Genomic DNA, 27,963 nt, shown 5'->3' on the forward strand with positions numbered 1-27,963 from the left:
AACCTTTTTGGTTGGTTGTTGGCTGGTGGCTTCTATACTAACTGCAAGCCCAAATTTTACTATGAAACTTTTCTTGTAAAATTGTTGCGTGTGTTTTTTGAACGAGTTAATTTGAACTGGTAATCAGGCGCACTTGATACTTGTGTAACTCGTCTAAAAATAATTATTAGTTGTTCGAATCAGATAAATAGATTGATAAAAAGAAAAAAGAAAATGAAAGACAAAAAAAATTACTGATTGATGAAAGAATTCCCTCCCAGCAAAATGTGCCAAGGAAATCCAAAACTGGTGTAATGATGATATAGTAATAGAGAAGTACTTTCTCATGATAGATGGCAAGAGATTTTTTATAAAATGAGAATTTAGAAGTTGTAAATGTGAAGATTTTTAAAAGTTATGTTGTGTAATGTTTAGCAGTTTAGTTTGATATATAAATTATACATGGGCAAGGAGGAGTTTATAATAGTGGAGAATTGTTTTGGAGTTATGTAGTTTTGTTTATAGTTGGTTTCTATACTCGTAACCTGAATTTTACTCTGAACTGTTCAAGTAAAATTTGTAGTGATAAATGTTGTTGTGCGAGTTAATTTGAATAACTAAATGCATAATATAGTCAAAGTTATTCTTTTGTTACATACTAATTTGTTCAATTGTGTAAACAATTTTAACTTTTATGGAAGAAATTTCAACTCTATTAATTTTTTCTTCTAATTAAAAAATGAAACAATGCTGTTTTCTAGGACAATTTTCTTTTTTTTTTAAATAAACTTAGATATGTTAAAGAAACTCATTTTATTAACATTGCAAAACCATGATTTCGCTCTAGGTAATGAAACTATCAAAGATATAGTAACACATAAAATAATCTATAATAGAAATGCTACCGAGTTGAAATGAACTCGAGTTCTACCATACTCGCATTGGAATTCGACTCCTAGTAGCTATACTCAAACTCAACAAGTCTTAAATTTCAGAACTGATGCGATGCATACTTGAGCTTGAGTTAAGCAGGTGGATCTACAAGTCACATAAAAGTTACTCATTTTTATTGCTTCTTTTTTTTTTCTTTTTTTGGTTAAGTTTGCAACATAAATGCATTAAATTTTAAATTCGCATAATCAACTTTTGGCTCCTGCATCAACTCGAGCCAAGCCCACCAAAGGTCAAGCTGACTTGAACTTCACTTCTCTCTTAGTTGGCTGCTTGCATATGCCAGTACTTTATTTTTCTTACTTCAACTGGCTGAGTATCGCTATACAACTACAAAGACTACAAAGATTATCACCAAACAAGGATGCTGTCACAAATATAGTGACAAAAATAGGATAGCAAATTATTCCAAATAATATTTCGCTTGTATCATAAATATATTTTTCAACCAACCTTTTACATTTTCAATCACCTTTTTATCTCACATACATCACATCACATCACAAAAAGTGCTACAGTAATTATTCCAAATAATATTTCAAATAATACTCCATCCAAACAAACCCACTGATTCTTAATGCTAGAAAACCATGATCCATTAAACAATGGGTTTGTTTGGATATCTCATTTTTTCAAATAATATTTCGTTTGCATCATAAACACATTTTTCAACTCATCTTTTTATATTCTCAATTACCTTTTTATCTCACATACATCACATCACAAAAAATATTACAGTAATTATTCCAAATAATATTTCAAATGACACTAGTACTATCGGTTGTAAATTTCCTAGAAAACCCATAAGTAAAAGGACCACAGAAATCTCATATGGAACTTACAATTACAGGTCAATCTGCCAAATATATGCACTTGGGGTAGTTATTCTAGTGCTCTGATCTCCATCCAACAACACTCTATTAATTTTCTTCCCAAAGTAGAGATCTTTGAGAGGTACTTGCAAAGAAAAGTGGACAACCTTATAATCTATCTTGGTCAGCTAAAAGGGACAAAGATACACTCAAATAGGAAAGAAGATATGAGAGTTTTCATCTTTTGAAAGAATAAATGCTATAAAAACTAACATTGGACCAAGTAACAAAATCTTGGGTAGGTAAAATGCAACTAAGTCAATAAAAATGTGTGGAGAGGTAACATTGCAATTGATGACCTGAAATAAAATGTACTCTAAACAAGATTCCGAATTCTAAAGACATATCTTTTCTATACTTTTCGCGTAAGGACCTTCATACATTAGCGAGTTTATATGCATGTCTTACGTGGAGGGAAAAAAAAAAGAGCTTCAAATGTAAATAGAGACTATATGGTGCATATGACTCCGCTGGTATAAAAATAATTCTACATTAACCATGTAAAGAAAATTGACCTGAACCCTAATCCTTGCCTAATTGTTATAGTAAGACTACTATAGCTGTATTATTAATCAGTCTTTGACGTGAGACCTTAATTTTAAGAATGATTAAGACTCCATACCAGATTTACCAGCAATCATCATTCATCTTCTCTCTGTGTTGTCTTGCATGTGTGTGTGTGCGCTATGCTGTCGAATGGTGATGCAAGTTGAATTGTCAATTGGCTATATATGAATTAACGACTAATAATGTAACCATCACATGGCTATTCTTATAAAAATATATAGTGCTAGCACTTGTACTATATTAGTATTAATTAATATATGCTTTCAGAACTTTTATTAATCATCATTCATTTCATCTCTATCTCTTTCTCTTCTGCAAGAAAGGAAAACAAATGCAAAAGAGGGATTAATTTCTTGAAACAGGTGCCGCAGTATATTCTACAGCCAATATTTAACCATAGGAATTCGTTTGAGCTGATGCCATTATACAGGCATACATTATCCAGAGTACATTTTGACGAATGTAGTGTTGATTTGTAATGATTTAAGAATTTGCAGATATAGTGAAGTTGTTTGCTCCAAAAATACCGTGAACTAGCAAAAGAAAAATAAGCCAGACAAAAGTTCCATGAAACCAATTTCCATATGAGCTGTCTTTGTAACAGTAACATAAGATGTTGTGTCTGTCCATGGGAATATGGGAGAACAGGACTGAATTTATTTAGAGGTACATGATATACATTTCTAGTTATTTTTGGTACAAGAGGTGGGGTTAGCATATTAGCGTAAGGTCTTCATATATATAGAGCTAAAAGATAAATAAAATTACTAAATATTCCAATAGCACTTGATTTAATAAGTGTCGGGTTGAGTTTGGTTCGCTAATTAATCAAATCAAATTTGAAAGGCGTTTGTATTTGATAATATTCAAGTGCAATAAAAACTTATTCAAACTCGATTTGGCAAATAAACACGTCAAATTTGATCAAAATTTTAATCTCGTTAAAATAATCAAACAAGTTTGAACACTGGGTATTCAACTTAAATAAGCTCGTTTACTTTCTTACACATATGGACATGGTGGATTAATCTTTCTCATACTGACAGCGTATACACTGTTAGATTGGATGAATGACAATTATGTAAAATTTGAATTTGAACACCAACTGTTCCATATGTGTTATGGATCCAATGATATAAAGTGCATATACTGTCGATATATATAAGATTTACTCTTTAAAATTTGGACAAAAAAACTGCCATTTATTAATACGAGTTTGATAACTTGTTGCTTTATGATACTGCAAGTCTTGTATATCATGTCCTTTAGTCCCCTGACCTCAGATCAAATTTTTAATCTCGTTAAAATAATCAAACAAGTTTGAACACTGGGGCATTCAACTTAAATAAGCTCGTTTACATCCTTACACATATGGACATGGTGGATTAATTTTTCTGATACTGACAGCGTATACACTGTTAGATTGGATGAATAACAATTATGCAAAATTTGAATTTGAATACCAACTGTTCCATATGTGTTATAGATCCAATGATAGAAAGTGCATATACTGTCAGTGTATATAAGATTTACTCTCTAAAATTTGGACAAAAAAACTGCCATTTATTAATACGAGTTTGATAACTTGTTGTTTTATGATACTGCAAGTCTTGTATATCATGTCCTTTAGTCCCCTGACCTTAGGTAAGAGATAGGCTGGTAGGATTTAAAGAATTTGGCTAGTAAAATACCATGTTAAAGAATGGAATAATAGAAATCCAAAGGGAAAATCGTTCGAAATATCTTTCACATTTTGCAAAATAACTTTTTTTGTTCCTTACTTTTAAAAGTATAATTTTACGTCCCTTACAAATTCGCATTGATCAAATTTGGTCCCTACTTAGATTTTCAACTAGATTTTAGTCGGAATCCACAATGTTCCTTAGACGTGATTATTTTTGAGAGGTAAAATTGTCAAATCAAATTTTATATAATTCGATTTATAGTCCCTTACATTTCACAAAATGAATTTTTCGTCCCTCACATCTCACAAAATGAATTTTTTCATCCCTCATATTTCATAGAATGGATTTTTTTATTTCTCATTAACCATGTGTATGAATAGTTTTTTTTAATCTACGTGTATATCTATTTGATTTCACCTGAATGGTACGAATAGTATGTAATATATATTTATTTGATTTCATCTAAACAGGTTAATTGTAATTATACACATGCTATTCAATAAATATATACATGGGTTTAAAACTAACAATTTTATTTTAAACCCATGTATATATCTATTTGATTTCACCATGTGAATTTGATCAATTTTGTGGTCTTTTCTCTTTTGATAATAATTCATTTATTGAGTTGCATAATAAAACCATCTAATTAATGGGTCCTAACTCGAATTCTATAATCATGCTAACAAATTGCAGTTTAAATTTGACGTTTACACTCGCCACCTTTAAGACCAATAGTTGAATTACTTACCTTGTGATTGTCTTAAAATTTAAAAGTGTCAATTACTTACTTCTTTTTGTTATAATTTTCCTTTAATTATTTTTTTGTCCAAATTTAATTCGATATAAACACTCGACAATGTTCAAATTATTTGATTTTGTCTAAATAGGCTAATTATAGTTGTATACTCGTATTGTTCAGGTGAAATCAAATAGATACATACATGGATTTAAAAAAAATTATTCATACACATGATTAATTAGGGATGAAAAAATTCATTTTATAAAATGTGAGGGATGAAAAAATTCATTTTGTGAAATGTGAGGGACAAAAAAATTCATTTTGTGAAATGTAAGGGACTATGGATCGAATTGTATAAAATTGATTTGACAATTTTGCTCTTAAAAAATGATCACATGCAAGACACGTAATGGATTCCAGCAAAAGATTAGTCGGAAACTTAGGCAGGGATCAAATTTGACCAATGTGAATTTATAAGTGACGTAAAATTACACTTTTAAAAGTGAGAGATGTAAAAAATCATTTTACAAAATTTGAGGGATATTTTGAATGATTTTTCCAAATTCAAATGGTAGATAATCACCCAATAGAATGAACTGCATTTAAGATACACCAAATTATGGGTAGGATAGTGCATTACATCAACCACCAGACGAGATTATGGGATTTTTCGGATGGCACCTAACTGGTGGTCTACATTTAAAATTGACATTGAGCAGTGCTTATAACCACCAATAAGCTTCTCATTAATCAATTAGGCTTTCCTAAAACGAGGTACACGTAGGAATCGCAGAAAATCTGAGAATGTTACCAAAATCCAAAATCAGGGAGAAAATACTGCTTATTTGGTATGATGCAACCATAAATTGCGGAGTTGTTTGGTCGAGGTGTCTCCATCATCAGAACTTATGAGAAGTCAGTTAAAATCAAGTTTCTGATCGAAAAGACAATTCATATCAATATTTAAAATGAACGTATCATGTAGATAAAACACAAAGACATGTGCACTTACTAACAGGGGATATATTCCATCTATGCCAAAACGTTGAAGAGACGGCATACATCTCATTTTCGAGGAGACATCAGTAGCCCTCGACTCGAAGCCTGAGCTTGCAGATGTTCCACCAAGTCATACTAAAAATAGAATTGAATTAATTATACAAATACTTCTCTTTCTGCAATTCGTAACGAAGTTAGCCACTTATATGATTGATTGCTCAAATATTTCCCTTTGGATTTAGAGTTCAGAAATTTAAATTTCTAATGTGCAACAAAAACCAATAGGCAAACAAACTCGTAGAACAAGTCCTACGTATGTTTATATGTACTTTTGTCTTCTACCGCATATTTGTTTTTTCAAGCCATTTGCTGTCAACAGCCAAATCAAGTCTGAATGAACTGGATCTGCGAGAGCATGCAATTGGCAGATCCCAAAGCAGGCAGGCAGGCAGGCGGCCACAATGCCCAACACTACATTTTTATCAGTTGAACTATGGCTCAATCATTGTCATCTATCCTGATAGACCAAACATAACAACAGACAAAAAGGTAGATTCACAAATGCATAAACCTTTGATAAGTATGTTGCTTACAAATGCATAAACCTAACTGACATCTTGCTTCATATATTTCAAAATTAAGTGCCTTGATTTTGAATTCTCAGCATTTCCTCGCTTTGAAGAGCTATTTATTGTGTACAACACCCCTCCTTCTGGAAACTTTACGTTTAAATGTATCGTACATTTTGGACAAAAAATTCAGTCTTTTCTTGAAAGTTAAACATGATATACTGGGTTGCAACAAGTGAAAAATTTGCTGCAATCCTCACAAGTTCCCTCAGATGTTATACCTGAAAAGCACACTTCGTTTAGGCTCATGCCGAATAGCCAATAAGTTTCTAATCATCAGGGGGGTTTGAGCAGAAATTACACTCAAAATACAGGCAGTCGAATGGATTATGTCAGGCTAATGGATGTAGCATATGATTGTAAAAGGGTTAAAGCTTGCTCCGTAACAGCTCTGTTCCTTGCTCGCCTAACCCAATCACCAACAACTTCTGCTGCTTGGGTTCCTTTTACACCATTCTCAAGGGCATCAGCAGCTTCACTGAGTTTTCCTTCAGCTAAGAAGCTATCAACTCTGTTCATGAGAGATTCAATTCCATCACCAGACTGGTCAGCTTCCCGAACCTGAAGGCACAAAGGAGTCACAGCAGGTAGTGAATAGTTAAATTCACGGGTTAAAAACAAAAAAACCCCCTGTGGTAAGCCTAATACACAGAAAAGCCCCCTATAGTTTCAAAATATACAATACGACATCTCATGCTTTGAACTAAATTGTAAAAGTGACGGAATCCGTTAAACTTAACGGAAATGACTTATTGGAACCTAAAAAAAAATTTTTATACCTATTTTTTATCAAATATACCAATTTTACCCCTTAACCCTCAATTCTCTCTATTTAGAAAATAAAACAAATGATTTTTTTGAGCTGTCTTTTGCTTAATTATATCAGGGTATTTTGGTCATTTTGACCATTTCCGTTAAGTTTAACGGATTCTGTCACCTTTACAATTTAGTTCAAAGTATGAGGAGTCGTGTTGTATATTTTGAAACCACGGGAGACTTTTCTGTGTATTAGGTTTACCACAGGGGGCTTTTTTATTTTTTACCCTTAAATTCACAGACAATTTATGCATGTATGAGTGGATTGTACAGACAATACACCTTCAGCCAGGAAGCAACATGAGCCAATGAATGTGCCAAAATCCCGCCTCCTCCAAGTGGAATTAAGCTGTAACGCCTTAATGTCCCTCTCAAGGCATCAAACTGAACAATTTCAAGAGTAATTTGAGGGGAAAAAGGAAAAAAAAAAAGTTAGTTTGTAGCCAAAAAGGAGAGCAAGGGAGGGACGGAGAGAGAGATAGATTTCCAGTCTCTGAGTGGTGTTATCTGGAAGAAAGCCGATACAGTGGTAAACAATGCATATGTGTGCAACGAATTCCAAAAGGTGGTTAACATGAACTTGATAATTTACAGTTTGGGAATCTTTAGCAGAGTGGTTAACCAATACCTAGCTTAGATGCATGGTACCCTAATACACATCAACAACCGGTTAAAAGAATTTCTCAACCTGCAAACTTGAACTCTTCTAATGGCTAACAAGGTATGCTAAAAATCAAACTCAAATTTCAACCTCTCAGCACTAAAAATGTGTAATATGTATCAACTTGTCTCAGATTTTACTCTGAATTTCAAACAGTTTCTTCCTACACAGTTATTTGCATCTTTAGTCCCATGGCATTGTACCAAATTCTGACAGTCAACAATTTCAGACAAAGATATTTTACTGCAGCAACAGGAAAATGGTACCTGAAATTTTTTAAATTCATCTATTCAAGTCCTGCAAGACTATTAAATCCTGCAATTCATTCTTTTATCCCAAGATTCTTGATCCCAAAAGTATCCGACAAAAATGTGTACAGATCATGTAGGTTGACAACAAGGGAATGATGAGAAACCACATCTATCCTCCCTGATTGAGAGATCAATAACAGGATTACTTAAATGATTTATACATACCATTTAAAGGGTAAATCTATTTTTTGAGTTTAAGCTACTATATAATGCTTGTCATCAAGACAAGCTATCTTAAGATGGAAAGTCGGCCAAAACCCAAATAATAGATAACCAGAATTGTAAAGGAATAAACTCAACCATGACATCAATATCAGCATTCCATATAGGGTCTTTTCTTAATTTTGAAACTATATATATTATTCAATTAAGATTACTCAGCCTATATCACTCTACTCTTAGACATGCTCATAATAACAAATAGTATGAGCATTAGGTCTTCAAAAAACTTGCCTTATGATTCAACTGCAACACAGTGTCAGTACCATTTATCCGTGTCTCTTCAGGAATTGATGATAGAACTAAATCTAAAAGTGAGTCTTTGTCAATGCCTTCGACGTAAGTATGCAGAGCCTCCATTTCCTTCTGAATTGGCAGACCCTTGGTCAGGGCATCTTCCAGTGCAAGAGCTCCCTGCAAGAGGTAACAATTATGATATCATATATGAATGAACAATAAAATACTAGCCCAGCTGATGAATCATACTCACACTCTTTTCAGGGCGTTTTAAAAGACTTCTTTTAAAGAAATTTGCCAAAGCATTTTTGATAAAATATTATTGGAAGTCTTAGCATTTTAAAACTACATTTAGAAAGAAATGAAAGGCCCATAGATTAAATTCCAACTAAGAGTTTTAGGAAAGGACAATGCAAGGAAAAAAGAGAATGATGGTAGCTCTTTCCCAAAGTAAAAGTACATTTTTTATTTGTTTTTTTCTTTTTTGTAGTTTCTCCTTTCATTTTCTTTTTATGTTCTTATTTCCTTTTGGGGTTTTGTAATGGTGCATATCACCTTGCAGATAAAGCACAGGGACCTGGACCAAATTGTTTTATTGTAACTACCACCATTGAACCTCCTCAGACAAAGCCCCATCCCTTTGCAATTTACTGATATGAGCATGCAATGACAAAGAGGGAGGATGGAAAAGAAAAATTCCAGCAAATGCCTTCTAAATCTTTGCCCTGCTAAAGTGCCACAAGGACATCATTGAGTGCCCAACAATGCATGAAACAGTGCAACTGAATAACACCATAAGACATCTTAGTCACCACCACCACCATTACCAACTTAGTGCATTGAAAAACCTAAAGACGAAAGTTGAAATCATAGACATGTCAAAGAAGTAATTGTTCATGGGCATGCACACTCAAAATAAAAACTGCCAATAACAAACTTTCAATAAGAAAGCACAAAAATATCGCAATGCCATGAATAGTCAAACAAGGCATTTTAAACAATAATATTTAATACATTGCTTCTGATATATGTAGTTCCACGAATATATTTCCAACTAAAACCACTTCAAAAGTTAAAACCTTCCCTCTCCTCCCTAACAAACCCAGCCCAGGCCAATGACCGGGCATCAAACTAGGCCGGACCTCAAGTTTGACCGGACAAGAAATTGACACGGTCAAATCCCAACTGACCCAGTTGTTCAACCAGACACCCATCCGATTTTCCAATTGACTCATTTACTTTTTTTTTTTTTTATCAATTGTGGGTCTTAGTTTTTGAAACAAAGTGTATATATGCTTTTGATAAGATTTGCACATTGAATCTTCATTGAAATGTGCATAAGACTTTACCACTTAGTTTTTATTTCATAACTAATTCTTTTTTAATAAGCTTGTTTACTTTTTTTATTATACAATTAATCCTTTTAACTTTTAAACTGACAATATTGAGTAGTTAGAAAATTACTTTGTTTTTAAACAAAAAATAAAATAATGAAAAAGTAATGCTATATTTTTGAAAACAAGTGATATAATTTTGTTTTATACTTGACTATATTATTTATGTCAAAGTACAATAAAATAAAATTAAATCTTCTATTAATATCTATATATTCATTATATATCTTTCTAAGTACAACGATTAGTATCTAAAAGCACTTTATTATATATTTTATGTATATTAAAATTACTATTTTATATTTATAAATATTAAATTAATACTCACTGGTTCAACCAATGACCCACTGGTTGAACCAGTGGCCCATGGACCCAATCCCTCTACCGAGTTCCTTGCCGGGCAGTACAAAATATGAACTAGAACTTGTTAAAACTACAGCTTCCAATGGCTATAGTGTGGAAGTATGGTGACATGCACAGAAATAAAATGTACATGCAGTTGCTTGCACGTATATTTGGTCATTCATAAACCTAATCCCCTGTTGCACATATACGCCAAGCAGATAGTATTGCTCAATCTATCTGTTTCTAATATTTATCAAAAAAGAGCCTTTAAGAACAGTTTTGTATTATATCCCCTTTATTATATCAAAGACCACCTTCATTACCAGCACAAGGTGTATAAGCTTGTTGATAACTCATTGATCTATTTCCTGCTAAATAATGAAGTTAATTTGAACAAACAAGATATTAAGTGTATGACGTCCAGAACTAGAAGAAAAGGTTACCAAAGCAAGCTTGTGAACAGAATGACTCTGGCGAGCCTCCTCAGAGCGTGCATAAAATGCCATGCACAAGGCATTTATCTGTAAAACATAAGAAGATCATAATCACATTCAATACAATTTCATATCTAATAGTACATGCATCAATGTCCCTCCACAACATGAGAGAAGCAAGTAGTACGTCTATGCAGCCTAATTGAATCTATTACTATCAACAAAATAAATAGCCTCCTAGGTCGCACTGAAGCAACTTTAGCATTATGACTTTAACCAAAATAACTAGAACCAAGTATACTTCTCCCAAAGAAATTCTGACGACTAAAACAACAATAAACAATACATTCCGTAAATGGCACAAAATATTATTAGAACTCCTAGGATAAACATTAGCATGTTTATGAAGATTTTAGAATCCCATCAGTTCATCAATTTTATTTTTTTGAACTACCAGAAAGTAGATCAAATTTGCTTGGCAACGTGTCAATAAGTACTGGTCAAATTATGAGTTTAAACTTAAAAAGATCATTCAAAGTTCGTGGTGAATGTACCAGAAGGTTAAAGAAGAAAGATTCTCTCTCCCCACTTCCCTCCCTCTCTCTCCAAGTGTGTTAAGCTGAGGGAATTTACAGTCTAAAGGCAAAAGAATCTATTCCAAGAGTAAAATATAATGTTGGTACATATCAGACATACATGAACATTTGCTTCAGCCATTTTCTCGATTTGGGCTGCCTTCTCACTTGCAATTGCTGAAGCCAATTCCGCTTTGGCTAGCTCCTGCAATTTTTTCATCTCCAATTCTGCTTCATTTTTCTGTAATGGCAATTGTTAGTGAATTAGGGAGAAAAAATCTATCAAGTACAAAAGAGGCAGACCCTTTATTTAATAGAAGTATGCCATCATGCAATTAAGTACCTTGATTTCAAGCTCCATTTTATGTTTCTCCTCCAATTTTTCTTGAAGTGATTTAAGCGCTGCAGCTGCTTTTACTCTTTCTTTGTTTAATTCCTGTAAAAGGTTAAGCAGACTTTTCTTAATGAAACAATGAATATGATCAAGCCAACGTACAGCTATAAATACTTAATTTGCCTTGAGTAAACGCATATAGTTGGAAAAATCCAGTGTCAATACAAATCAGTGGTTGGGCATACAACTCAGTCTATAAGGAGTTTATTCAATGAAAATGACATTTCCTTTAGGTTAACCATACCCAACTAAGCTGAACTACTGAGACATCAGATTTAAACCATGAAGCTGAGGATAGCCATCAACTATGAGAGATGAACAAAGCATTTACATGTGAATATGTAAGAAAAAAACAAATTTTCTCTATAACCTTATTCAGAATGGCTTCCCTTTCAGCATACATAAGCTCCCTGGCCCTAGCATCCCTTAATTCCTTCTCATACTTTTCCTGCCAAAATACAGAATAAGCAGAGATAAATAGATTTAATTAGTCTGAAATCATCGAGAATTAAGAGCAAACAATGCAAAAAAAAAAAAAAAAAAAATCATATTCTTCAATTTTTAGTCTCTGATTACTAGATTTGCAAGACCTTCAGCATTCTTTTATCTTCAGCAAAAGTATGAGCATCTAACTCTGCTTGTCGTTTCTCAGCTGCATGAATGGCTTGTAGAAAATCAATCACGAGTTTTCCATCCTCAGATATATAGCTCTCCTCGATAGTCCCAGGTAAACCCTACAGATCCAAAAGTCATTGTCATTTCAGACACAGTCACTGATGAATTCTCTGCATACAATGCTTTAATTGCAGTTGCACTACATTTCAAAGTAATCCTTCAAGAAGAAACACTTTGAGTAAATTACAACCACCTGAGATTTACTGGTTGACACCAATGTGGGTTCGTTTCCATCGCTTTTCAAATTGTAATCATCAAGGAGGGAACTAGTTTGTCTTCGTGCACCGGCCAGATTCTCCTGCAAAAGCTACCCCTCAAAAAACGGCAACAGAAGAAACATAATTGAACCATGCATACTAATTCAGTGATCCTTCAAATAACAATCAGCTTATACCTTAGGTGAGTCTTGGCTATTGAATTGAACAGGCACAGAATTCGTCTCATTTTCAGCAGCAGCTTTATCATCCCGAGTAAATGGTGGTGTCATTTCAACAGCCTTTTGCTGATCACTATCAACTTTGACATCTGAACTGTTCATGGTAAGACTCCCTTCAGAAGGCTTACCAAGATTAGCACTTAAATCATCAGATTGAGTACCACTTCCTAGGGAGCTGGGCAATTCTTCCTCTTGAATATGATTGATATCATCTGATTTCAAATCTGGCTTATCTTTCATGTGAAAGTGACTTTCTTCCTGTCTTCTACTTAAATCTTCTCTTGGAGATGGATCTGAATCAGATGACATGCTTTTCTCCTCGTGTTCCATTTTGGGAGTTGGTATACTTGTCTGCTCATATTTAAGATTAGCAATTGTCTCTATCTTATCTTCATCAACTAGGGATTTTTTACTATCTTCCCTTAAATCCGGTTGCTCTTCACTAACAGCAGCGACCTTGGCAGACTCCGCGGTGCCATGTGGCTCTTTAGCAAAAAATCTATCCAGATAACCAGTGTGGTAAGCTCCCATGACTACAGCACCTAATGCAACACCTCCAACCAAGATTTTTGGCAAAGAACTCCCAGACTCAGCTTTATCAGCTGAACCTGGTCCCTGAGGTTCATTATGCTGAGATGCAGCTGACATTGCTCTCCTGGAAGAAAGATATGAAGGTATCTGCTCCAATGGTAGCCAAAAGGGAAAAGAATTAACAATACCGGCAAAGTCAGTTCATGCTTTTGGTGCACAGAGAAGAGGAGAATAAATATATAATAATTCATAATAATCTCATACTGCAATTTTCTTAAATTTAATTCATGTCAAAAAGGTCTCCTATCAAGAGAAAATGAAATTCCCACAGAAGCCGTGCACAGCTCAATTATGGAAAAAGTCCTCAACAAGTGAACTAGAAAATTAAACGAAAGCTGTATTGTGGGACATAAAGTACAGGGGCCAACTAGGACAATAGAGAAAACCCTTTCCCCAAACTTCTCATATGTTATTTAGAGAGAGAATTATTCAAGCATAAACTGAGCCACCAGCCCAACAACCTTCTCGCATCTCAATTATTAAACTTCCTGAGATCAGCAGGAATTTCTACACTCCCACGGCTAACAAACAGCAAAGAATTTACTTCCCACAGGAGCACATTCGTTGCCTTGTTTCTTCGCAATTGCATTCCTTAATGCTAACACTTCTCCCTCACTATTAAGCTTTAAGACCATGTTCTACCAAGATGGCAATAAAACAGCAGCATCCTCATCCAATCATCACCAAAAATCTACATGACGGAACAAATCAACATGAGACATTGAGCTGGTACAGCTGACTACCATTTTAGATGATCGAATTCCAGAACCCAACTTTACTATCAACAGTACATAGGAGCCCTAGTCTCTTACCTCTTCACTTGGATGATTAATTTACCATCAGGATTTGCATCAATCAATTATTTTGCATGGCCTACAAGCTACTAAACAATATTACTTTGCATGGCCTACAAGCTACTAAACAAACATAAGTCTCTATCTGTCCCTTCAGCTCCCTCCGCATCCAAGCTTGAAAATTATTATCATTTACCTACCAGTTAAGATAATGCCTATCGCATATAACATTTCCTACCAGTTAAGTACAGAACTCAAACTACAGCACAACATCATCAAACTATAATAGCTCATCCCCCTTCCAAGCCGAGTTCTATAAATTCCAGAATATCATTGGTTATGCGTATAAATTGAGTTCCCGACATACATTGACCAAAAAATAACTAGCATTTAAAATTTTGCACAATTCCATTTCAAATAATTTTTTCTCATTTTTGCAATCTCAATATAATAAATCAAAATGGAATTCAGAAATGATAAAGTTCTATCACTTAACGTGCCTGAGATGTAATCTGGATAGGAATTCTTCCATCTAATCGACATGACGAAAGCCGCAAAATTGACCTGCACATTAAATTCAGAAATATTTTTTGAAAAATAGGAATTATCAGAATTTAAAGTTGAACGATATCCCAATCTGTAGCAAATGATGGCCCTAAACAACAAAATCAACCAATGTATTGAGAATTAAATGCCTCGCAAGTGTAAGGGCACAAATTCATAGAACAAAATATAGTGTGTGTGAGTGCCTATTATGTTTCGAAGTACCTGCGCAACATGGTGGAGATTAGATAGGAAATGCAGTGAGGAAGAGTTTGAAGTGAGTGTCTGAAGAAGCTTGATTAATCCGAAAGTTCGAACCCACGCCGAGAAGTATTCGTCGGAAGATTTGCGTCACCGGAACCCTCACGAAACTTCGTCGATGTTCTGCTTCGCTTTCATGTTTCTGCGGATTCTTTTAAATCTCTTTTGGGAAATTTTTGTTTTTCAATTTTAATCGACCATAATTACGTAGGTGCTATGTAATTATTTTCCTTATATATTTATCATGTTAGTATTAGATTGTCTATTTAAAAAATCTTATAGTAGTTATTTTTTTTCGATGTTAGCAACATTTATTATCTTGTGAATTTTTTTGGTACTCTTAATCCTAGGATTATATACTTTTTTTCCTCACATATAAAATTGATGGTTTCAGGGGTATATTTTATGAATTAATTACTTATCCAGATCCTTTTCACGTAACTTAACACTGAAAACCATAAATATATATATACATATATATATATATAATTTCATGAGAAAGACTTTTACAAATGACTATATTTTTAATTGCATGCTTGTACATAGAGTAATCCTTAAAATACTACTTATTATTACTTGTAGGCTCAAGCTTGACAATAATGTTACATCAAATTCTGAAAACTTTAACTTGATTAATTAAGCCAAATTTCAATTGGATTCCATTTGTTAATAACTCTATTGATCTGCTATGATAATCGATGAGCCAAATAGGCTGAAAAGTGAATCCATCTTGCCTAAGTTTTGAGGTGAAAAAAAGGATTCTTTTTACCAAAATAAAAAGTTTGTAGTATGATTTGGTTGTCATTTTTTAAAAAATTAGATGCTGTGTGGTTCTTTTGGTATAGAGTTGATTACATTTATCTCACCTGAGAGTCGGCCAAACTATCAATCGGCCTCCAAAAATCTAAAATTCACCAATCCAAATGATCCTCTCTTGTCCGAAAGAAAAGCTTTTTTTTTCGATTAATCTTTTCTATGCTATCAGTGTATATATTAACGAGTTTAAATACATGTCACATCTTTTTAATTTAAATTTAAAATTAAATTTTGCATATGTGATGACATGCATCTAGATTCGTAACTGTATACACTAATAGTAATATTCGTAACTTTTGAAATCATTGATGATTTCTTGCTTCTTTTGAGGATCCATTTGCAAGAGTACACAATGTGGGAGGATGCTAAAAGTTTATGCAGGTCCACATGCCTTGGTAGCCATGGCATGTATGGGGCTTCCGATTACTGCATTTTCTGAACTCAATCGCTTCACCTTCTTCCACCACATTCCTCTACTCCTCTTATGGGAAGTGTCAGGAAAAAAGCTGTTCTTCTCAACGAATTATGTCGAGGCATCGATGCGTTTGATGAATTATGCAGGGAATTTTGTTGTAAGCATTGCCATCGCAGCTTGATGCCTTCAAATTCATCGATGATTTCCTCACCACCGTCCAAGCAAATCATCAATAATGACTTGTTATTGGCAGACTTTTCAGCATTTCGTTTTCTTGCTGGACTGTTCACCAAGGTAAGATTTCACTGCTAGGCAATGGTTTCAGAATCGGACCGGACCGGACCGGCCGGTCCGACCGCGAACCGGTAGCATCAACGGTCCGGTCCAGCATCACATCCGGAAACTAATGGAAAACCGCTAGGAACCGGACGAACCGTTTAAACCGTAAAACCGGCGGTTCATCAATTTTCAAACAATAGACCAGAAATTTAAAACAATAACAAAAATAGAGGCAGCTAAGATTCAAACTCGGGCCTTCATGATCACAATAGCCATGCTTACCACCAATCTACAACCGAGGGACAAGCTTTTTTTTGTGTAGAATTTTATTTAATCTAATCAAAATATAAAATTAGATTAAATAAAAAAAAAACCCTAGCATTGGCTTCAGACGGCACCATTCCTTCAATTCACTTTCTTTCTCAGTAGCACAGACGCACAGACGGCACCATTTCTCATTTTCTCCTTGGCTTCACTTCACTTTCTCAGTTCCTCCATTCCTTCAATCTCCAGTTAATCTATTTTTTTTTTCTTCATCATCCTTCCACATCCAAATATCCACGACAAGATCAGCACTATTATTTTTAGACGGGACTCCAAAGCTTTGCATCTTGGTAAGTTTAATTTTTGCCTTTTCTTGATTTTTGTTTTCTATATTATCTTTAGTGGATTTTTTCGTATTTTCTTCTTTTTTTCCCCCAAATTTTCATCCGTTTATGAATCATAAATTATTTGGCAGTCATGTTTGGAGAAGTTATTTTTTGGATGAAGTATCAAATTAATAAAATTAGTCATGTTTGGTTTTTTAATTTTGTATTTTTCTGGAATTAATATTTGGAATGCCCTTTTTTTGTTCCATTGATATTGTTTGTGACAATAACCGTATGCAACTAATTTATGATTTATGATTATAGTATGCAACCGTATGCCCTTTTTTTATTCAACTAATTTCTGTGACCAAAAACTAATTTCTGCTCAAATGTTCAAAGTTCATAAGGCTTTTTTTATTTAATCAATATTATTTCAACTTGAAGTTTGTCTAATTAAAGGAGCACAGGGATTTCTTCTGTCTGTAGGACCTCTGGGTTTGACAATCACAAGGACTTTGATAGTACTTTGTTATTGTGCCGCCTTAATGTATTTGTTCATTTTTTCAACATGTTTGTCTTTTGTGGAGATATGCAATATACTTTAGTTATAGGAGATTTTTTTTTATGGAGATATGCAATATACTTCAGTTGTGGAGATATGCAATATACTTCAGTTATAGAATGTCAACATTTATTTTACTTATTTGTGTGTTTTTGTTTGTGATAATTGGTGAATATTTGGGCTATATCTATTTATGTTTGTAATGAATTTATGAAAACTTGCGGTGAATTATGATATTTTAGTTATATTTATCATTCCAGGTTTCATGTATAATTTTTAGAAAATTTATTATTATCTCAACTTAAATTTAGTTTTAAGTTATATTGATGAATGTATTTTATGGACTTAAGTTATTAATAACCATGTTAGAATGTACATTAACCGTCAAGTTCCAATGTGGACTGTACAGTGAAGACCTATGAAGTATTTAGCATTAAAGCTGCAAAAAAAAAAAAAAAAAAAAAAAAAACAGAGAACCGTTGAACCTGGCGGACCGTGAACCGTCCCCCTCTCCGGCTTCATTCATCAAACCTAAAGTGTCATATTTATTGAATGTAAGGATTTAGACATTTTGGATTCTAATCTCCTTTCTTTTTCACCACTTCTTAAGATCCACCTCTCTTCTATTAGAAAAAATAAAAATTTCTTTATAAAAAAGGGCAAATTACATTTTACCTCCTGTAGTTTAGTATTTTTTTACATAACCATCATATGGTTTCAAAAGCAATATATAACCCCCTCATGGTTTGGATTAAAGTATCAAAGTGACGAAAATAGTCCTTCGTATCGAAACTTTTAAAAATATCGAAATTACCCTTATAAATACATGATACACTAATCCCGTATGATTTTTATATTTCACCATATAACCTCCTTATATTTTAATGTTTTACCATATAACCCCCTTATAGTTTTCAAAATATACACATAACCTCTCTTGGTTAATAAATAATTTTCAACTTTATATAAGGGTATTTTTGATATTTTAGATGACTCCGTTATGAATGATCATTTCCATCACTTTGACACTTTAATCTAAACTATGAGGGGATTATGTATAACTTTTGAAACCATAGAGGAGTTATGTAGAAAACACTAAACTACAGGGGGGTAAAGTGAAATTTGCCCTTATAAAAAAAAGGATAGAAAAATGGGGACAATCTGTCACAAATATTTCTCGAACTTAGAGAATTTCTTGCCTTTTGTTTAAGAGGGTTCTACATTTTTTTTTTCCTGAAGAACTTTACCTGTATTCTGTTTTACAGCTTGGTTGCATTTAGGACGGCATCATTTTGCTAATAAAGGATTACTGATGTAAGTTTCCTTGTCCTTGAGTTTTGATTTCTTTACAATCTAATAATGGCTGCTTTTGGCTTAATTTATTCAGCCATAAGACACACATGTTGCTTAGTGCCGAAAGCATCAAGAACAGGTTAATCAAGAACTAGGAAACAATACTAAAGCTTAAGCATTGGAAACTTAATGTACTAATGATACTCCATTATTAGCCAAAAGTGGCCATCCAAATTTGAAAATTGCTTCAAGATGGGAATGATGGAAACTTCTTCGTATGAAACCCAGAACTTCTGTAGCTAAAGGCTCAATCAAGCAACAAAATTAAACGCCTGCAGTCATATACTGTACACATGATTAATTAATGGCTACTTTTCTTCTCTATAAATGATAACCACTGCAATCAAACATGGAATCAGAAAACCACAGATTATCCACATCAACAGAAGCTTTCTTTTGCAAGTGAATCATACTCAGAATTCCAAAATGGAAGGAACATCTGGGGATGTCTTTACAAAGCTAGCCGGATTCGTGTTCGTCTTGAGCACAATTCAGCAGCTTGTTCCAAAAAGACTTGGCTCTTTCTTGGGGCATTTGTGTGACAAATTGTCACTGTTTTTCGATCCTGACGTTCATGTCACATTCAGTGAGTACAATTCTGGTGTGAGAAATGAAGCCTATTATTTCATTGAAACGTACCTTGGTACCAAGTCTAGCAAGAAAGCAAAATGGCTCAAGGCTGATAAGTCAGCAAACAGCAAATCTTTGGTCATTACCTTGGATGAAGGTAGAGCTGTTAAGTCAATCGAGTAGCTCGAAAGCTCGTTAGAGCTCGGCTCGTTAATTTTGGTTAACGAGTCGAGCTCGAGCTCGAAACATGCTCGTTTAGTTAACGAGCCGAGTAAGCTCGGCTCGTTAGATACTCGAGTAGCTCGTTAGAGCTCGTTAATGAAGGGCATATTTGTCATTTTAGAAATCAAAATTATAAAAATTAAAGATTATAGGTTTTTATTAAGATTAATTTGCACGAACTCGAGCTCGAGCCACATGTTTGTGATAAACGAGTCGAGGTCGAGCTCGAGCTCGAGCCACATGTACATTTAACGAGCCGAGTTCGAACACATTTTAAAACTCGTTTTCCTAACGAGCTCGAGTCAAGCTCGGCTCGAATTAAACTCGAGTCGAGCTCGGCAACCAAATACTCGGCTCGACTCGGCTCGATTAACAGCTCTAGATGAAGGGGAGGAGATCGTTGATGAATTTAAAGGTGTCATGGTTCGATGGCAAGGCTTGAAAGAAACTATCCAGCTTAATTCGTCAACTGAATCGATGCGTCCAACAAATGATTTGTTCGCGAAGAAGAGCTTTGTACTCACTTTTCATAAGAAAACTCGAGGGATCGTCACAGAAGCATACTTAAACCACGTCATGGAAGAAGGCAAGGCAATCCAATTCAAGAATAGCACTCGAAAGCTCTATGCAAACAACAAAAGTTACAATTGGCAGTATGAAGGGATGTGGAGCTGGATAAATTTCGAGCATCCAGCTACATTTGATACTCTAGCAATTGATCCTTGCAGGAAGCAAGAAATCATTGATGATCTTAGGACTTTCAAGAAGGCAAAAGATTATTACGCGAAGATTGGCAAGGCTTGGAAGCGCGGATATCTACTCTATGGCCCTCCAGGAACTGGCAAGTCGACAATGATTGCAGCCATTGCCAATTTTATGGACTATGATATCTATGATCTTGAACTCACATCGGTTAAGAGCAATGCTGAGTTGAAGCAGCTATTGATCGATACCACGAGTAAGTCTGTCATTGTGATTGAAGATATCGATTGCTCTCTTGATCTCACTGGAAAAAGAAAGAACAAAAATGATGGAACTGAGAGGGATGATCAGGCGAATAACCGGAGAGTTACACTCTCTGGGCTTCTGAATTTCATTGATGGAATTTGGTCAGCATGCGGCCAAGAAAGGATCATCATCTTCACTACGAATCATCTCGAAAGACTTGATCCCGCCCTGATTCGTAGAGGGCGAATGGACATGCATATTGAGATGTCATATTGCGAATTCGAGGCATTCAAGATTTTGGCTAAGAATTACTTAGGCATTGATTCACACCCTTTATTTCGAGAAATCAAGCTTTTATTGGAGGAAATCAACATAAGCCCCTGTGATGTGGCTGAGAAATTGATGCCCAAACGTGATTCACAAGATGCTGAGGATTGTTTGAAGGACCTGATTTTAGCTATGGAAGCTGCCGAACGAAAAGCAAAATGCAAGGAAGCCAAACCCAAGAACTTGGTGGCTGAATTACTAAAGAATTTGGCTTGCTTCAAGAAGTCAATGAAGCACCTCAAACTCAAAGCCGGGTGAAAACCAAGGATCTCTCGTGTTCTGATGTTTTTGCTGTGCGAATGGCTAATAAGATAGTCCATCAACTTCCAATGTAAAATATTTTTAGTTGTTAGATTTTCAATTTTCACATTTTAGCCCTTCAATAGTTGTTTTAGAGCTAGCCAAATTGACTTCTTCCACTCGCATTAAAATATCTTTTATCACATTCTTCTATGCATTTGGTTTGGTAGCATAGGTATAAATTATGGAGTTGGGACAGATATGACTGTATTTTCATTCGATTTTATGCAGTTATTGTACTTGTTACATTATTGATATACAATTATATTATATTCTTCTATTTGTGAAAATCATAATGTACATGAATAAAATACTTGCATATATTTGATACAACTATTGGAAATAGTTAGTAATGAATTTCACATTGAAAGTGTGTGAAGAATGGAAGAGGTTTATAATCTTTTTTTTTTTTTTTTGTCAAACAGAAGAGGTTTATAATCAAGTGCACACCTATTCAAATAAATTTGGATGGTGAAAAATTTTGGAGGAAACTTTAAAATTACACGTACATTTGTTATGTTGACTATTGAATTAGAATATAAATTTCATGGTCAAAAGATTGGCACTTGGGCACTTAGGTCTTAAGAACCGAAATTAATTTAATTAATTTGTTTTCTTTTAGGGGTTGTGTCTAATGATACAACTCTTAAATGTCCGTTAAGTGTCCATTGCTTTTAAAAAGGTGCCTATTCATGAAAAAATATGTTTCCAAAAGACATGACATTTCTTTTGGGGTATCTGAACATTATAAATAAGGATGTTCAGATGTTAAAAAATCTCACTTTTACTTCTAGTTTTTACTATTCTTCTACTTCTTTCAAAACAATATTCTCTAAATCGTTCTTGAGAGAATTTCTGCATACTACTGTGTGGAAATTCTGGTTGGCTTTGTTAATCCTGGAGGGAATTGCCGCAAATCCGACAGTAGAATAGTGAGGGCAAATGTCCTTAAGGAAAGTAAATTTTCATGTCAAAGCCATTTTCTATTGTTGTAGTTATTACTATTTCTTAACAACAACAACAATATAATGTAGTTGTATACCAATTATTATATCAAGTACGGGATGGGAGGTTTCGAAACAACATAGTGAATTTCATATTGACAAAAGAAACAAGACATCCGAGGCTTCGAAAGACTACAAGGAATTTGAAGAAAATGGTCATTATTTTGCAATATGTCTGCATTGCAACAAAAAAACATATCTTGGGGTAAAACTAAACAGACCTCAAGCATTCTTTAACTACTCCATAGGATGGGCACTAGTGACTTAAATAAATTACCTCAAAGCTTTTTGGAGTATCGATGAATATCCTTTACACGGCACTAAACACTCTATTTACAAAATATGGCAAATATGGATATGAGTGCATCGCCTTGACAATTAGCATATTATGTCAAATATGGAAAATAAGCAATGAATTTCAGTTTAGCAACATTAGAAAGAACCCGATGGTGCAAATTGGCAAAACTCTAAATGACTGGAAAGAATACCAAGAGAGCCAAAAAGATGAAGGAAAACAAAAAGACTTGGGGGAAGCTGGAGATGAAGATAAAAGAAGGATTCCTCCAAGAGGGAATTGTATAAGAATCAACACTGATGCTACATTATAGAAGGCAACTGAAAAGGCTGGATGGGCAATGGTAGCAAGAAATGTAGCAGGAGAATTAATGCAAATTTGAACTTAGCCTAAGAAGGTATGTACGGAACCCTTGCTGCAAGAAGCCTTAGCAATTCTAATGGTAATGCTGAAGGCAAAACAGGAGGGATGGAAGGAAGTGAAATTCCAGACAGACTACAGGAATGTGGTTACAAAATTCCAAGAGAAATCCATTGAGGATGTAACAGGAATGAGCTACTATCTTAGAGGATATCATCAGATTAAAGCAGGATTTTGATGTGTGCGGTTTTTCTTTCGTTAGAAGGATAGGCAATGTAGTTACTCACACTTTGGCTAAATTTGCCTTAAACTGTTGCTTTGATGTTTGTTGGAAAGGTGACTTTCCATCCTGAATAAAAAATGCAGCTGGGAATGACACTACCATGAAGCAGTTGCTCTAAACTTTTATAACATGGTTTTCATCAATGGAAATTGTTATCATTTGGGGGAAAAAGTTATACCAAGTATGGTGAATTTTTATTACCTTTGAATTATTCTTTTCAACTTTTATAAAGGATAAAATGCAGTTTACTCTCCTGTAATTTAACGATTTTTCACATAATTTTCCTATAATTTTAAAAATTATACCTAACTTTTTCATGATTTGGATTAAGGTATCAAAGTATTAGAAATTATCTTGCACAACGTAACTCACAAAAATATCGAAATTACTCTTATTTAAAAACTAATATGATTGAAGTGATCAAAATATATAAACATAATATGCATGATATTTTAATTTCTTATAATTATGCATTTTATCATATAACTCCCTTATAATTTAGTGTTTTACCACATAATTTTTTTATGGTTTTCAAAATAGATACATAATTTTTTGTGATTAATAAATTATTTTTAACTTTATATAGGAATACTTTTGATATTTTAATTGATTCCGTTATGAAATATAAATTACTTTAATTCAAATTATAATAGAGTTATATACAGCTTTTAAAATCATAAGGAGTTATATGAAAAAGCGCTAAACCAGAAGAGGTTAAAGTGTAATTTACCTGAATTGTACTTAATAATCCCAGGTCCACTTTGGACACACATAAAGCCTCTCCAAAATCTTTGCCGCTCTTGACTCCGGCCAACAGCCGTTCTTCTTCCGTTCCACCCAGAACCGACCAAATTTTTTTTTTCCCTGAATCGCCGAAATCTCCGGCCAAATTGCTACCTCCCGTCCACTGCTCCGACCAGAACTGTAAACAATCTTGATTATAGTATGAGTCGGCTCAATTCAATTGAATTATGAAGCTATAGCAACGGGAGAAGAAAGCAAAACTTATGGAATTTTCAGAGGAATGGAAATCTCTATGGCCAATTTCCTCAGTATTCAACCCGCCGCTCCTCCTCCTCGACGGAAACCCACCACGACCGCCAAAACGAACGCGTCTTGAAGATGAAGAAGAAAAACAAGAAGAAGAGGAAAAAACCCATGAAGAAATAGGTCCAATAATCTTCACCCCATGTCCCAAATCCCTTATTCAACTCTACTCTTCACCATCTTTAGCCCCTCGGCTTCCAGTGCCTTATCCTGGACTCACGCTCGCAAGATTCCTCGTATCCTCCACCTTGAATTCCGCCACTCCACTTTCTTCTATTACTTATTCCGTTTCTTCTCATATTGCTTCTGAAATCGGGTCTGAGCTCGTACTCGCCCAGCATGAATCTCATGATTATTTACATGGGTTTAATTGCCTTCAGTTGCTCCGGCTCCCTTGTGATGGTGATGATGAAAGCTGGGCTTATTTGGCATTTTTTCCTGCTGGGGAAAATTGTGAGCAAGTTGGATTTGTTAAATTATTTTTAAAGGGAAACTTCCAGTTGGAGGTTGAGCTAAATCATGGGAATCAGGACGTCTTTGTTGCTAATCAGAAACTTAATAGTCGGATTTTGCAGTTGCTGGTGAACCCTGTTTCTGATTTTGATGATAGTTTATCAGGTAATCTTGTATTGATTTTTTAGATCTTTTCTTAATATTTGGGCTTTTTGAATGTGGTAGATGGTTTTTTAATGGTTATTACTCCTTTTATTCTTAAGTCAATGTCTGATTCATTGTCGTAAGGGAGTTGTCATGTTCTTGGGATAGAATCCTAAGGGTCTGCGCATTTGCGTGCCAATTTTTGTATATGGAGCTGCGGTGTTGATACGATAGTATCGTTTTGTGGAATGTTCCGTTCTTTTGAGAGATTTTTGATGTAAAACTGACTAAAGTAATGGAAATGGATAATGCTTTGAGAATAAAGCCCCTTAATTGCAAATGCAGATTATGGCAGCTGAATAATTGCGTTTTTTATGAACTAGGAAACAACTTCTGTAGGGCTCGGGGAATTGCCAATGGAAGAAATGAAAATATTGTTGTTAGTAAATTTTGGCATTGTGTATATTGGTAGGATATTAAAGTTATTTAGATAAGGCTAAGGTCTGATCCTGGTGATTTAATTTCAGCTGATGCAGCCAGTTCATTTTCTTCTTCTGCTGGATTAGCTGTTGTTGGATATTTGATGGCATGTAGCATACATTCTGTGTATTGGTATGCAGTGAAGACTACTAGTGGGGCTGATGGTTTGGGGGTCAAGTGCGCAAAGGTAGATTTTGTGGGTCAGAGATTGTTTGGGATTTCTGAAGTTGTTCATGCCTGTTGGAGTCCGCATTTATCTGAAGAGAGTGTTGTCTTGCTAGAGACCGGTGAACTGTACTTGTTTGGTATTAGTTCTTGCTTGGAAAAGCATCCTAGTTCAAACAACAGAGTGGGAATGAAGAAACTGAATGCTTTATGGAGCAAGAATAAAGATTTTGAGAACAGTGGCCGTGGTGGTTGGATAAGTGTTGAATTTAGTTGGCATCCAAGAATTTTGATTGTTGCTCATGCGGTTGCTGTATTCTTAGTTGATGCTAGGTCTTGTGGGTGCAATTTGAGCTGTTTACTGAAAATTCAGATGCTGTCTAACATACAGCATGATAGATTCATCGGTCTCTGTCGAACTGGTTGTGACGGATTCAGGTTTTGTGTGACCTCTGGAAGATTGCTCATGCTTTGTGATGTAAGGCAACCATTTAGGCCACTATTGCGATGGGTGCACAGTCTTGATAATCCACGTTACATCACTGTTTTTAGGTTGTCAGAGTTAAGGTCAAATACCAAGGATGACAAGTGGGCAACAGACTCAGGCTCTTGCATCTTGCTTGGATCATTTTGGAACAGTGAGTTTAGTCTTTTTGTATATGGACCAAACAACAAGACAAAAACTGTTTCTTCTGAAATATCAAAATTTTGCAACTCCTTTTATGCCTGGGGTCTTCCTTCAGAGTTCTCGTTGTCAGCTTATGGTACTCATTGTGGACGTTTTCTCATAAGAGAAGAGTGCTTGAAGGATGCTCTTCCTGTGTGGTTTGATTGGAGACAGAAAACAGGTGTAGTTCTGGGGTTTGGTATTTTCAGTAGGGACCCCCTAGCTCCCTTGCCAAAATCAGACACTGTGGATGGATTTCTGTTAATTCGGTTAACGTCCTCAGGGAAATTAGAAGCACAGAGATATCATGCAGTGGGAGAATGTGGTAGAATTTCTGATGAAGCCCACAGAAAGACATTATGCAATTCTCAGGCAGATCTTTTGTACGAAATGAGCCATGAAGAGGATGACTTGAACATCAAATTTAATTTCCTGAATTTTCAGTACCTTCAAGGTTATCTGAATGGTAATCTTGCTGAAATCCTTAGTAAGGAAAGAAAGCAGGTCGACAAAGTTGCCTTAAAAAAGGAAGCTGGAAAGGAGAGCAATGAGGAGTCCATGGTTGGTGATCCCACTGGATATGGGTCACTGCAGAGAATCTTTGATGTGTTTAAAGACATTAATTTGCCAACTAGTATTTATGAGATTGCCTTGAGGTGTATTTGGGCAAATATGCCCGAGTATCTTGAACGTTTGGCTCTCTCCAGCCACTCAAAGTACCCAGAAGCCCCCAAATTTGAATCCTATGGTATTCCTTTTCAAATACCATCGTACTGCGGCAATACTAAGTCGCGCAAATTTCTGCCTTCCAAAGCTCTTAAGCAGTCCTTTCTGCCCCCTCCTTTTTGGCTTACTCTTCATATGGATATTTCTGGTATGCTTGGTAAAAAAAATCTAGTTATACGGTCAGCAGAAGAAGAAATCCAACTTCAGTGTGATGGGGTTATGGAAGCAGCTGATGAACTAACAGGGGCACGTACTGAAGCTGAATCAGAGCTTGATGGTACCTATGCTGTTTCCCTTGCTGATGATACTGACGAAATTAATATTGGGGATGGAGATGTAAGAAACTTCTTTTTTCATAAACCTGTGGCATTATTGGATGAGGTCTGTACAATGGAAATAAAGTGCGAAAAGTTCAGAACTTGGAGCAAGAGATTCACAACCTTTTTATACAGAAAGCAAGAGCTTTCCCCAGATGTCAGTCCAGAGATGGTTGGCCTAGACCTGCTTAATGCAGGGTGCCCAATACAATTGACATTTAATGATTCTGATATCTCTTTTGACCCAAACGAGCTGAAGACACTGAAGTTGCTAAAGAAACAACATTTGGATTTTCAGAAAGGGTTTGGGTTGTATCAGGAATATGTTACTAGGGGTAACTTCAAGAAATAATATGTACTTTCCGTGTATATAATTTGTCTTTTGGCCTCTTCAATTTTGTACCTTGGTCAATACCTATTTTTGGTTGCTGGGCTAGGCCTTTGGTACATGTTACATAATCAGAATTTTGTAGACTAGAAAAACAGAACCTGATTTTGATCTGAAGATGAGTAAAAGATGGTATAACTTA

General features: G+C 34.8%; 3 protein-coding genes across 5 annotated transcripts; 2 read left to right on the plus strand and 1 right to left on the minus strand.

Moving 5' to 3' along the window:
- Positions 1–6,538: 6,538 nt before the first annotated feature.
- On the minus strand, positions 6,539–15,334 carry LOC113702256 (MICOS complex subunit MIC60, mitochondrial-like). Of its 2 annotated transcripts, none has more exons than XM_027223372.2 (12): positions 15,075–15,334; positions 14,807–14,870; positions 12,880–13,599; positions 12,679–12,783; positions 12,401–12,544; positions 12,181–12,258; positions 11,760–11,852; positions 11,538–11,657; positions 10,851–10,928; positions 8,666–8,845; positions 7,523–7,624; positions 6,539–6,985 (listed from the first exon to the last, which is right to left on the minus strand). In XM_027223372.2, the coding sequence occupies exons 1-12, from the start codon at positions 15,083–15,085 to the stop codon at positions 6,752–6,754; spliced, it is 1,929 nt and encodes a 642-aa protein (XP_027079173.2). In that variant the 5' UTR covers positions 15,086–15,334; the 3' UTR covers positions 6,539–6,751. The 2 variants fall into 2 exon arrangements, with proteins under 2 accessions (XP_027079173.2, XP_071915467.1); XM_072059366.1 differs by having other exon boundaries at positions 12,676–12,783.
- Positions 15,335–16,965: 1,631 nt separating this feature from the next.
- LOC113700471 (AAA-ATPase At3g28600) lies at positions 16,966–21,645 on the plus strand. 2 transcript variants are annotated; one of them, XM_027220943.2, is made up of 3 exons: positions 16,975–17,234; positions 19,038–19,086; positions 20,646–21,645. In XM_027220943.2, coding segments are annotated over exons 2-3 (807 nt in total). In that variant the 5' UTR covers positions 16,975–17,234; positions 19,038–19,084; the 3' UTR covers positions 21,451–21,645. The 2 variants fall into 2 exon arrangements, with proteins under 2 accessions (XP_071915160.1, XP_027076744.2); XM_072059059.1 differs by having other exon boundaries at positions 16,966–17,234; positions 19,038–21,645.
- A 2,550-nt stretch (positions 21,646–24,195) lies between these two features.
- Positions 24,196–27,828, plus strand: LOC140011056 (uncharacterized). Its single transcript, XM_072059058.1, has 2 exons — positions 24,196–25,099; positions 25,606–27,828. The coding sequence occupies exons 1-2, from the start codon at positions 24,442–24,444 to the stop codon at positions 27,783–27,785; spliced, it is 2,838 nt and encodes a 945-aa protein (XP_071915159.1). The 5' UTR covers positions 24,196–24,441; the 3' UTR covers positions 27,786–27,828.
- Positions 27,829–27,963: the final 135 nt, after the last annotated feature.

This window comes from Coffea arabica, chromosome 7e (assembly GCF_036785885.1).
Source record: "Coffea arabica cultivar ET-39 chromosome 7e, Coffea Arabica ET-39 HiFi, whole genome shotgun sequence".
NCBI lineage: Eukaryota > Viridiplantae > Streptophyta > Magnoliopsida > Gentianales > Rubiaceae > Coffea > Coffea arabica.